Consider the following 12755-nt stretch of genomic DNA (forward strand, 5'->3'; position numbering starts at 1 on the left):
CCCGATGTGGCCTTTTATATATTGGTGAGACCCGACGCAGACTGGGAGACCGTTTCGCTGAACACCTACGCTCGGTCCGCCAGAAAAAGCAGGATCTCCCAGTGGCCACACATTTTAATTCCATGTCCCATTCCCATTCTGATATGTCTATCCATGGTCTCCTCTATTGTCAAAATGAATCCAAACTCAGGTTGGAGGAACAACATCTTATATACCAGCTGGGTAGCCTCCAACCTGATGGCATGAACATTGACTTCTCTGACTTCTGTTAATGCCCCTCCTCCCCCATCCCTGACATATTTAGTTGTTTGCCTGTTCTCCATCTCCCTCTGGTGCTCCCGCCCACCTCCTTTCTTTCTCCCGAGGCCTCCCGTCCCATGATCCTTTCCCTTCTCCAGCTCTGTATCACTTTCGCCAATCACCTTTCCAGCTCTTAGCTTCATTCCACCCCCTCCGGTCTTCTCCTATCATTTTGCATTTCCCCCTTCCCCCAGTACTTTCAAATCTCTTACTATCTTTCCTTTTGGTTAGTCCTGACGAAGGGTCTTGGCCCGAAACGTTGACAGCGCTTCTCCCTATAGATGCTGCCTAGCCTGCTGTGTTCTACCAGCATTTTGTGTCTGTTGTTATTTGAATTTCCAGCATCTGCAGATTTCCTTGTGTTTGCTCGTAAATAAATGAATAAATTAGGTTGTGTTGACTGAACTATTGAATTCTCTGGAGATTGAAATTGTTTTAATTTCCAAATTATTATTTTTTTTTACAAATTATGGTATTGAAAATTTGAGATTGATGTCAGAACTTTGAGTCAAGTACTGTGACAAATTGTGGGAATTTTGTTTCTTACGGATTGAGTCAGGGTCCAAATTTGTTTGCTGCTTATGTAAACACTTCAACTCAAGATCAGAATCACTTTTCAAAGCTTATAGGTGACATGAAATGAACAGGATAACATGTATTGATCTTCAGCATTGATGTAATAAATTCCAGTTAATTGAGAAACATCGGAACCAGTACATTTTGGCTCAATTAAACAGGTCCCCCATTAGCCAAAATTTCATAGAAATAGTTAAAATTGTATTTAAAAAAAAGACAAACTACTGTTTAAATGAGTTAAAAAAAAAGTTTTAAATGAAATACAGAAAAAATTAGAACACTATCAATACTACTACAGTATCATAAAACCATGAGTTCCTGTTAGTTATCGACAGAGGATTTAATCCTGTGTTCGCTGCCAAGTTCTTTTGATTGACTGTAAATGAACATAATTAGTGCAGACACCTTGTGTAGATAATGGATTGCTTTTATGCCCATTGTCAATGCTATTGACAATTGCATCTTCCAAGTCTTCAAGATTATTGTCGATACCTTCAAATTCCTAGCTGCTTGAAGTAGAGGAATTGGTTCATTTTCACTTCTGGCCTTTTCTGGCATCCCCAAGCCTGAATGCTTGAAAACAATGTGAGCAAAACAGTTCTGAATTGTATTACTGCTTGTTTCTTGCCAATTAACAGTGACAAAAATTACTGCGTTTTGAATACAAACACATGCAATTGACACTATTTAAAAACTGTTCTTTTTTAACACGTCCGCACAAGTGCATGCGTCTGATGCTACTTTGAAATTGTTCAGCAACAATCTTTTGCCCCAAATTAGTGGCAATATGTTGCAAATAAATGAAGGGAATCCTGGCTACATTTTCTCAATTAGTTTTTGCTCCTTAAGAGTTAAACTGATCCCAAATAACCCGATTAACCAATGGCGCAATTAACCAGGATCCACTGTATTTTGTTGGATGATTAGAAAAATCCTAATGGAATAGGGGAGCATAAATCTGATGTTAAAGACACACATTAATAGTTCCAATGGATGATTCAAAAGATGTTTGTTTACTGCTACTAAATTGATTTTACTTTATGCTGTGTATATGATTGTCTACCAAAATCTAAAACAGTGCTAACATTGTCCAGTATCACAGGAGTAACAATGGTGTACCTCTGGTGTTTATTCCTTCATTTTCAGGACCCCTACCTAACTAATTTTTTTCCCTTATTTACAGGGCAAGAAAGATGTGGCTCAGATCTTTAACAATATTCTGAGAAGGCAGATTGGAACACGCACACCCACAGTGGAATACATCTGTACTCAGCAAAATATATTGTTTATGTTACTCAAAGGGTGCGTGAGTTATTTTATTTTTGTACACATGCAACAGATGGTTTTTGAACAATTTCCTTACAAGATTATCTTCAGTCCATTTGAGAGTTGGTGAGGGTTGATCTGCAAACTGCTTATTTATCAAAATATATTCTCCAAGCTCTTTTCTGGACCAAACATCGCCTCAATGTCTATCATGGATCCTGAGTTATTATAATACAAAAGCTTGAGTACCATGAGAATGGCCATGATGTTTGTCGAATTCCTACTCAAATAGAAAAAGCACTTGAATGTTGCATAACCGGAATTGTTTCTTCGAGCTTAGGCAGTGAAGATATTTTGCATGTTTAATTTATAATGCTTAATTTACAGTTGATTTTTTAAACTGCTGAAAAAGTGCAAATTATTATTGTATATTTCCAGCTCCTTCGAATTAATTGCAAATGATAGAACTACTATGGAAACATGTACATTGATCTAAAAAGCATTGCAGGACTGCAGTGTTCATTGTAGCAAAGTGTAAGATGTCTTGTTAGCCACAAATAATAGCATAGTTTTCTTACGCCAACACCTGACAAACATACTTGCTGTTATTGAAAATATTTTGGCTCTGCAATTTATTTCATTAAAAAAATCTGTAGCATGCTGTTCAAGAAACAGGTCAATATTTCCTACTGAGTATCTGGCAAAAGCAAGTTATTATTTAGTGGTAACTTGCCAGTAGTATGAAAATCCAAAAAGTATTCAGTTTATCATGTTTATTCCTCTTATTTAAGATATGTAAAGGACATGTTTAGTGTTGCTCTAGCTATTACATCTGTTTAAGAATATAAATTCTATATTTTTGAGTAAAGTTTTGAATTCATTACCATACTGAAGATGTAGTAGACCTCCTGAAAATTTAATGAAATTTAGACTGCGACTTCTATGTTAATCTGGAGCTCTGAACTGAAAGAAATTGAAAGTTTTATTCGTGTCTGAAACACTTGAGATTAGAGTTACAGTATCTACATTACTGATCAGAAGTTGCATGAAGGGTTTATGTTCCTTTAATTGTGGATTACAAAATACTTCACATTGAACCAGGGTAAATCATACCAAGCTAGTACAAACGGGAAAAGCCATGTTTGGATCTGCAAATAAAATGTTTCAATACTGTTGAACAAAATGACGCATTCAATATTGGGACCCTGTGATTGATTATTTGTGTAAATGATATAAAATGTCTCAGTAAGTCTGGATGATACAAACTTGGGTGTTGATGGTGAAGGAGCTTATTGTGGGTTTCAAGGGAGTCTTGGCTCCCTTGGATTTAGGAGTGGGCCGAGTAGCAGCAGTGGATTTCAATACAGATTGCATTTTGGAAAATCAAACCAGTGTAGAACTTCTACTATTAGTGGGGCATGAAGGAATGTAATGGAGCAAAGGGACTGTGGAAGTATAAATGCATAGTTCATTCTAAGTGGTGTCATAGATAGATGAGGTGGTGAAAGTGTTTATCATGTTGGCCTTCATTAGTCAGGACATTGAGTATAGAGTTTGGAAATTATGTTGCAGTTGTATAAGTCATTTGGTGAGGCCACAGTTGGAGTATTACACAGTTTCCTGTTAAAGGAAAGATATAGTTAGAGTGCAGAAAAGATTTGGTATTGCCATTTACTAGAAGTCCAAGGTTATGGGGTGGGGGGGGGGGTTACCAGGTTAGGTCCTTTCTATTCACGTAGGAGAATATGGAGCAATCTCATAGAACTGTCTAATATTATGGTGATTCATAATGTTTTATCAAGAAAGTTCAGCATTTTGCATTTAATGTAAGGTAGTAAATTGAATTACACATTGGCTTTGTGGGAGAAGCCAGAGAGTGGCAATAGGTGGTTGCTGCTGTCTGATGGCCTGCAACTAGTGGAGTGCTGCAGGGATCGGTGCTAGGTCCATAATGGTTTGTCATCTATATCAACGATCTTGATGCTAATGTTAACTGAGTCAGCAAATTTGCAGATGACACCAAGATTGGGGGTGTAGTCAACAGTGAGCAGGACTATCAAAGCTTGCAGTGAGATTTGGACCAGCTGAAAAAATGGGCTAAAAATGGCAGATAAAATTTGATGCAGACAAGTGTGGACTTTGGTAAGACCATGTGTAGGTCTCACATGGTGAACGCGAGGGCACTAAGGAATGAGGTAGAACAAAGGGATCTGTGAATACAGGTCCATAATTCATTGGAAGTGGCGTCACAGGTAGATAGGGTCATAAAGAAAACTTTTGGCACTTTGGCTTCATAAATCAAAGTATTGAGTAGAGGAGGTGGGATGTTATGTTGAAATTGTATGAGACATTGGTGAGGCCTAATTTGGAGTATTTTCTTCAATTTTGGTCACCTACTACAGGAAAAATGTAAAGAAGATTGAAAGTGCAGAGGAAATTTACAAGCATGTTTCCAGAACTAGATGACCCGAGTTGTAGGGAAAGATTGAATAGGTTAGGACTTTATTCCTTGGAAGGTGGAAGATTGAGGGAAGATTTGTTGGAGGTATTCAAAATTATTAGGGGTATTTATAAGGCAACTGCAAGCAGGCTTTTCCACTGATGGGCGTGACTACAGCTGGAGGTCATGGGTTAAGGGTGATGAGTTATGTTTTAGGAGAACATGAGGGGAAACATCTTCACTCAGCGGGTGGTGAAAGTGTAGAACAAGATAGTAGGGGTATGAAGGGCCATTGTCCCGGTGCAGGTCAATGGGAGTAGGCAGTTAAATAGTTCAGCATGGGTCAAATGGGCTGAAAGGGCCTGTTTCTGTGCTGTAGGTTTCTGTGACTTTGGGAGGTATAGATAAGATGGGACAGTTGTGGTCTTTTCATGGGGGTTGGGGAGTCCAAAACAATGGGATATTGATATATCTTGCTGTTCCCCTATAAAAGGGAATTGAGGGAACTTTGTGCATCGGGTTGTGAGTATATGGAACAAGCTGTCAGAAGAAGTAATTGAGGTAGATACGATAGTATTATTTAAGAAACACTTGGATAGGTACATGCAGGAAATGAAGGCGAGTTGGATGACTATTGTTGGCATGGACTCATTGCAGTGAAGGGCCTGTATCATGTTGTATTGGTCCATGACTGATTCTTTGTGTTACTAAAAGAAAAATCCCATTTTGTTTTCTTATAGGTACGAATCACCAGAAATTGCTCTCAATTGTGGCATCATGCTTCGGGAATGTATTCGACATGAACCATTAGCAAAAATTATACTGTGGACTGAGCCATTTTATGATTTCTTCAGATATGTGGAAATGTCAACATTTGATATTGCTTCAGATGCATTTGCTACGTTCAAGGTAGCTAGAAATTTCTTTCTAAGATGACTATGATTTTGTATTTTTGGTCTGGCAGGCCAGCTCTAACACTGAATGCAGAATATTAAAACTGAGATACTATTGTTTTGCATAAGTGCAGAGAATTAAGAACAAGATGACATTCTCCAGGTTTTGTAAAACATTCCAGTAATTTTTTAGCTGATCCTTTATAGTTCAGATTTGTCCTGTTGTGTTTATTCTTTTGAAATTTAATTTTTCATTTATATCTGGTTGATTTTCAGGATTTACTTACACGACACAAACTACTGAGTGCAGAATTCTTGGAACAGTATTATGATCGAGTAAGTAAAGGTATTCTGTTTGAAGTGTGTATGGTGATTACGTTAACTGCATTGACTTTAAAATGGCTTTTAGGGTACTGTGGCTTTTTGATAAGTTATGAGTGCCTGATTTTTAAAGCATTGAGCATGTGAGGAAGAGGGTAGAAACAGAGGTCATCTTCCTCTATCCAATGCATGGTATGCAAGAGTATTCGCATTTTACAATTGTTTTATATTTTCAAATTAGAATTTGAAGTGTATTGTACTTTTTTATAGTCATCGGGTCAAATGATGGAAAGTTACATTTAACTATTTTATGTAGCTTGTGTTTATGGAGTGGCACGTGGCATTGACATATAGCTAATGTCAGGAGGAAATTGCCCTTAAGCTGCCCATCTGCATGTAAGAGATGAGTCATTATAAAATATTAACGATAAGTCATAAAATCATTTGATTTTTAAGCCAGAATTTTCCCTAGTGAATGTCACATTAGATGTTGGTATGTGAATACATTATCTGCTGTCTTCCAAATATTACATTTTAAGTTTCATTATAAATCATTGTAACCATTATTCTTTAATTCCAGTTTTTTTTTCAAAAAATATGTAAGATCATTTATGTTCAATAAATAATATGGCAAACTGAGGGTGCTGCATTTATTTGTAATTTATATGCATAAATATAAAGGTAACACATTTTTTAAATAACTTTCCATGGGAAGGCAATCATGTTTTATGATTTTATTTGTGGCAGCTGCAGTTTGAAAGCAGATATAAAGACACGGATCATTTGTGCCGATGACACAAAGCTGGGTGGCAGTGTGAAATGTCAGGAGGATGTTATGAGAATGCAGGGTGACTTGGACAGGCTAGGTGAGTGGGCAAATGTATGGCAGATGCAGTTTAATGTGGATAAATGTGAGGTTATCCACTTTGGTGGCAAGGACAGGAAGGCAGATTACTATCTAAATAGAGTCAAGTTAGGAAAAGGGGAAGTACAACGAGATCTGGATGTTCTTGTACATGAGTCAATGAAAGCGAGCATGCAGGTACAGCAAACAGTGAGGAAAGCTAATGGCATGCTGGCCTTTATAACGAGGAATTGAGTATAGGAGTAAAGAGGTCCTTCTGCAGCTGTGCAGGGCCCTGGTGAGACCCCACCTGGAGTACTGTGTGCAGTTTTGGTCTCCAAATTTGAGGAAGGACATTCTTGCTATTGAGGGAGTGCAGTGTAGGTTCACAAGGTTAATTCCCGGAATGGCGGGACTGTCATATGTTGAAAGATTGGAGCAACTGGGCTTGTATACACTGGAATTTAGAAGGATTAGAGGGGATCTGATTGAAACATGTAAGATTATTAAGGGAACAACACCACACACAAAATGCTGGTGGAACACCCTTTGTCAGCACTTTTCGTCAGATTATTAAGGGATTGGACACGCTGGAGGCAGGGAGCATGTTCCCACTGATGGGTGAGTCCAGAACTAGAGGCCACAGTTTAAGAATAAGGGGTAGGCCATTTAGAACAGAGATGCAGAAAAACTTTTTCACCCAGAGAGTGGTGGATATGTGGAATGCTCTGCCCCAGAAGGCAGTGGAGGCAAAGTCTCTGGATGCTTTCAAGAGAGAGTTAGATAGAGCTGTTATAAATAGCGGGGTCAAAGTATATGGGGAGAGGGCAGGTACTGGGTACTAATTGTGTATGATCAGCCATGATCACAGTGAATGGCGGTGCTGGCTAGAAGGGCCAAATGGCCTACTCCTGCACCTACTGTCTATTGAATGATCTGTGGGAAAGAATGAGAAGTAGAACTATTTAGAATTACCCTTATGAAAAACAGTGCTGAAAAATGTTGCGAATCAAAGCTGTGAGGCAAATATTGAGCTTTCAAATGATAGGTCTGTCTACCAATCATCCGGCTAATTATTTAAAAAAGCTGTTTTGTAATAATGAGGGGGAGGTTGATTCGCAGTTTAAGTATATTAATACTGGTGTACTGGTTGTCAGGAGTGCCCTCTAGTGATAATTCTTTGTATCTATCTATCTGCCTTGTGGAGTTGGCACTTAGCTTGGTGTAAATCTACTTGCTTTAAGAGCAAATAGTTTTTTAATAGCTTAACATTAGAAGTCATGATACTCAACAAGGTTAATCACCTTTAATTTATTGCAGTTCTTTAGCGAATATGAGAAGTTACTTCATTCAGAAAACTATGTCACAAAAAGACAGTCACTAAAGGTAAGGCATTCTGCCATTAGAGCAAAAGATTAGAATGAATGAAGATTTTAATTTAGCAAAAGTAAAATGCTGATGCAAAGATGGCTGAAAAGTCAAACTAACCTAAGTATCGTTACAGATATCTTGGTGTAATTGCATATAGTGCAAGGTTACAGATATTGAAAATCTTTGTTTATGTAATTGCTTTGACATGTGTGATAGCTATTGTATATTGCATATATGTGAAAACTGGAAGTTCAATGCCAGTATTTTCCTTGACCACAGGGTTATATTGAATTCTTTGCCCTAAAACTCAAATGATATAAAAAAAAACAGGAACTTGGTCTTATTTGTCATCTGGATGGCCGTATCTTAGGGTTTAATATCTTTTAGTGCTATGCAGTAGATATGAATTAATCATTTACAATTTGTTCTGTAAATTAATTCTTTACTCCACAAAAACAACTGAAGTGGCAAAAATTCCCAAAGAAGTCAAAATCATGGCAGGAAAACCCTGTAAGTAAATGCTACTTGTGGAAGTTATTCATAGTGCTCCTAAGCACAATAATATTTGGCCTCAGTGACCTACCCTCTATTATAAGATCAAAATGAGGGTGTTCACAGTGTTGTATGTGATTTGTAACTTGAAGCCATTTTACCATAATACCTGGAGCATAATTGGACATTGATTGAAAAGATGCAGGTATATTTGTACCTGGCAACTTGAAATGGATGCTCAGTGGTATTATCATCAAATCCTTCAGCAACACACATAGAAGGTTATTCTTTGGTGAATTACCTGTTTCAAGTCACCAAGACTTTTTGTGTTTATTACTAAGTCTGTACAATGATAAAACACTTTCACTTTAATGGATAACTGTAGCAGTTTGAGAAGATGGCGTACCATCACATTCAAATGTGAAATAACTGTTGGTTTTGCCTGTGGCAAGTAAATCTGATAAATAAAGCAAAATTGTGTGATCTATAATATGATCGTAACAAGAGTAACAATCAGGATTTGTCCAATTCAAATATTCTTGCTCTGTTTAGGTGAAATTCCCATTTGAGAAACTAAATAAAATTCCAGATGTGATATTGTGCACTGTTTGTAGGACATAATTTGAACTTCCATTGATCTGCCATTAATGTAATTCCTAAGAGGCTTAATTCTGTCAATTTAGTCTTTTTTTGAATGGCTATTTGCTTTTTTGTAGTTACTTGGAGAACTTTTACTGGATAGACATAATTTCACCATTATGACAAAATATATCAGCAAACCAGAGAACTTGAAGTTGATGATGAATCTTCTGCGTGACAAAAGCCGCAACATTCAGTTTGAGGCCTTCCATGTGTTTAAAGTAAGATTATACAATCATTTATCTTTGGGGCTGGAGTACTCAATTGTAAAGCTGAAACCATAGTTATATCTTGACTGTGTCAGCATTGCCCTGGCTCTTGATTCAAGTCTCAGAAGTCATGAGCAAAAATCTCAGTTGGAGTTATGCACAATGTAAACTGACACTTTAATGTGTTGATATTTGTCAATGTTGAGCAGATAGTAAACCAATAAATTGTCTAACTGATTACATTGCAATTAAAAATCCTATAGAACAAATAGGCATGTTCATTGATTTACTGATCAAGCACTGTTATTCAATTTGCAGTACTATAATATAGTCACTTCATTATTGCTATTTGTACATATATTGGGTGCTCAATGTATCAACATTGCAGTAGCAATTTGAGAGGTATTTGGCTTTTGAGATGCAGTGTTGACACAAGGCAAATTTTCAAATAAACCAACTTTATATTCAGGATTGAGATTTTAGCCTCTGAACTAGTATATAGGTAAATTTATTCTTGCTGAGTTTTCAAAGGATTGATTAAACATATGGACAGATAAAGCTCTGGAAAATAGATTTGTTTAGATTGACGTGAAATCTCTTTGGACCTGAAAGGATGGAATATTCAAGTGGTTAGGGCAGGAACCAATGGAGGTCCAAAATATTTGCAAGTCTATGTACTTAACATTATTAAAATGCCATGAAGACATGCAGGAAAAAATCTAAATGGCTAATGAAATTTTTTGTGGACTGGCTAGAATATATGAAAGAGTGTGCAGTAAGTAGACCATATTTCATGAACATAAGAACATGGTGGAAGACATGTCTAACATGCCGAAGAGAGATGATATGGTTGTGATGGGAGGTGAGGACCTCAATACAATAGCCATCACTAAAGAGGTAGTGCTGAGTAAATTTGTGGGGCTAAGGGTAGACAAGTCCCCTGGTCGTGATGGAATGCATCCCAGGGTACTGAAAGAGATGGCAGAGGTTATAGTTGAGGCTTTGGCAATAATTTACCAAAATTCTCTGGACCCTGGGCAGGTCCTGGCAGATTGGAAGAAGGTGAATGTCAAGCCACTGTTCAAAAAAGGATGTAGGCAAAAGACAGGCAACTATAGGCTAGTTAGTTTAACATCTGTAGTTGGGAAAATGCTTAATGCTATTATTAAAGAAGAAATAGCGAGGCATCTGGAAAGAAATGGAACCATGAGGCAGATGCAGCATGGATTCAGCAAAGGTGGGTCCTATTTGACAAGGTTACAGGAGTTCTTTGAGAATATAAGGAGTGCAGTGGATAGAGAGGAACAGATGATATTATTTACTTGGATTTCCAGAAAATGTTTGCTAAGGTGCAACATAAAAGACTTATCCATAAAATAAGGTTGCATTGAGTTGGGGGTGATGTATTGCCATGGATAGAGGATTGGTTAACCAATAGAAAACAGTTAGGATACATGGGTGTTTCTCCAGTTGACAATCAGTGGTGACCAGTGTGCCACAGGGGTTGGTGCGGGGCCTGCAACTGTTCACTATATACATTAACAATCTAGAAGAGGGGACAGAATGTAGTGTATCTAAGTTTGCTGATGATGCTAAATTGAGCGAAAAGCAAATTATGCAGAAAATATAGAGAGTCTGCAGAGAGGGATAGATTAAGTTCATGGGCAAGAGTCTGGCAGATGGAGTACAACGTTGGTAAATCTGAGATCATTCACTTTGCAAGGAAAAAATGAAAGATTGGATTATTTAAATGGTAAACGATTGCAGTATGGTTCTGTGCAGAAGGACGTAGGATTGCTTGTGCATGAATCATAAAAGGTTGGTTTGCAGGTGGAACAGGCTATCAAGAAGGCAAATGAAATGTTGCCCTTCATTGCTAGAGGGATTGAATTTAAAAGCAGGGAGGTTATGTTACAACTCTGCAGGGTACTGGTGAGGCCACATCTGGAGTACTTGTGTGCAGTTCTGGTCTCCTTACTTGTGGAAGCATGTACTGGCTTTGGAGGTGGTGCAGAGAAGGTTCACCTGGTTGATTCCAGAGATGAGGGGGTTAGACTATGAGGAGAGATTGAGTCACCTGGGACTGTACTCATTGGAATTTAGAAGGATGAGAGGAGATCTTAGAGAAACATAAAATTATGAAAGAGATAAGATAGAGGCAGGAAAGTTGTTTCCGCTGGTAGGTGAGACTAGAACTAGGTAGGGTACATACCCTCAAGATTTGGGAGAATAAATTTAGGATGGAGATGAGGAACTGCTTTTCTCAGAGTGGTGAATTTGTGGAAATCTCTGCCCAATGAAGCAGTGGAGGCTATCTCAGTAAATCTATTTAAGTCAAGGTTGGATTGGTTGTTACATAGCAAGGGAATTGAGGGTTATGGGGAAAAGGCAGGTAGATGGAGAAGAGTCCACGGCAAAATCAGCCATTATCTTATTAAATGGCGGAGCAGGCTCAAGTGCCAGATGGCCTGCTCCTCCTTTTTCTTATGTTTAAGTTTGAGTCAATCCTCTGGATTTGAGGGAAAATGCCAGCTCTCCATAATCTCTTTTGTTTAAATCAAAAACACATCTTTAGACTTTGCGTTAAAATGAGTAGCTTGAAACTGATGGTAATTATTTAACATTACTGAATTTAACTCTTGGGTTTGGGATTGAATAATACATACAGGTTACTGTTTCCGAGTCTCTGGATTTGGTGGCTTGTTTTAAATCACTGACTGGGGTTGGTAGTTTGGTTATGTCCTGGTCTAAACCCATCTTGATGAGGTAATAGTAGTTGAGGCTTAGACCAGTAATTATTAAAACCATTCAAACACAACAAAATAAACCACAAACTACAAAACAAAATTGGCAGGTTATATGAAATACAGACTGTGCTATGTAATACTACAAACTACTATATGCCATTATTCCCTCTACGCTTTGTATCTTTACTGCTTAACACTTGTGTCTTTGGATACTGGCACATTTCTCTGACTCCGTGCTCAACACTATCTGCAGTTTCCGTACAATCTGTTAACTTTAATTATGGCCCACTCTTTGACAATTCTGATATTTACTACTCCAAAAGTGTGTTGGGGACAGAAGCTGACATCTTATCCTCTATTTGCTGATATGTAAACTTCTGGTGACATTACCAATTTGTAGGGGTTCAGAGAGGAGCCTGTGCTTGTACTGTCAAGTTCTTCAAGCTTTCAAGCTTTCTAGCCTGCTTGAAAAGTTCAGTGCAATCATCTTGAATTTTCCTGGCATTACTGGACAGAACTTGGTTATTTTTAGTCCACTGGGAATTAAATGCTTTTCTTGCTGAGGGCTCATCACTGCTACAGTTCAGGTCATCTTACTGGATTGAATAAGTGGATTAAAATGTTAAGAGCACTGCTTGTGGTTTAGATCTGGGTTTA

The 12755-nt window shown here is 37.8% G+C and overlaps 1 protein-coding gene across 1 annotated transcript in view; it reads left to right on the forward strand.

Moving 5' to 3' along the window:
* LOC132379785 (calcium-binding protein 39) overlaps positions 1–12755 on the forward strand; it is a 76901-nt gene that overhangs the window by 59110 nt on the left and 5036 nt on the right. Inside the window, exons 4-8 of the mRNA XM_059948073.1 lie at positions 2060–2178; positions 5323–5491; positions 5752–5811; positions 7961–8026; positions 9220–9363. Coding sequence (XP_059804056.1) covers positions 2060–2178; positions 5323–5491; positions 5752–5811; positions 7961–8026; positions 9220–9363 — 558 coding nt within the window. The remainder of the gene's footprint in view (positions 1–2059; positions 2179–5322; positions 5492–5751; positions 5812–7960; positions 8027–9219; positions 9364–12755) is intronic.

Source organism: Hypanus sabinus, chromosome 2, assembly GCF_030144855.1.
Source record: "Hypanus sabinus isolate sHypSab1 chromosome 2, sHypSab1.hap1, whole genome shotgun sequence".
Taxonomy (NCBI): Eukaryota; Metazoa; Chordata; class Chondrichthyes; order Myliobatiformes; family Dasyatidae; genus Hypanus; species Hypanus sabinus.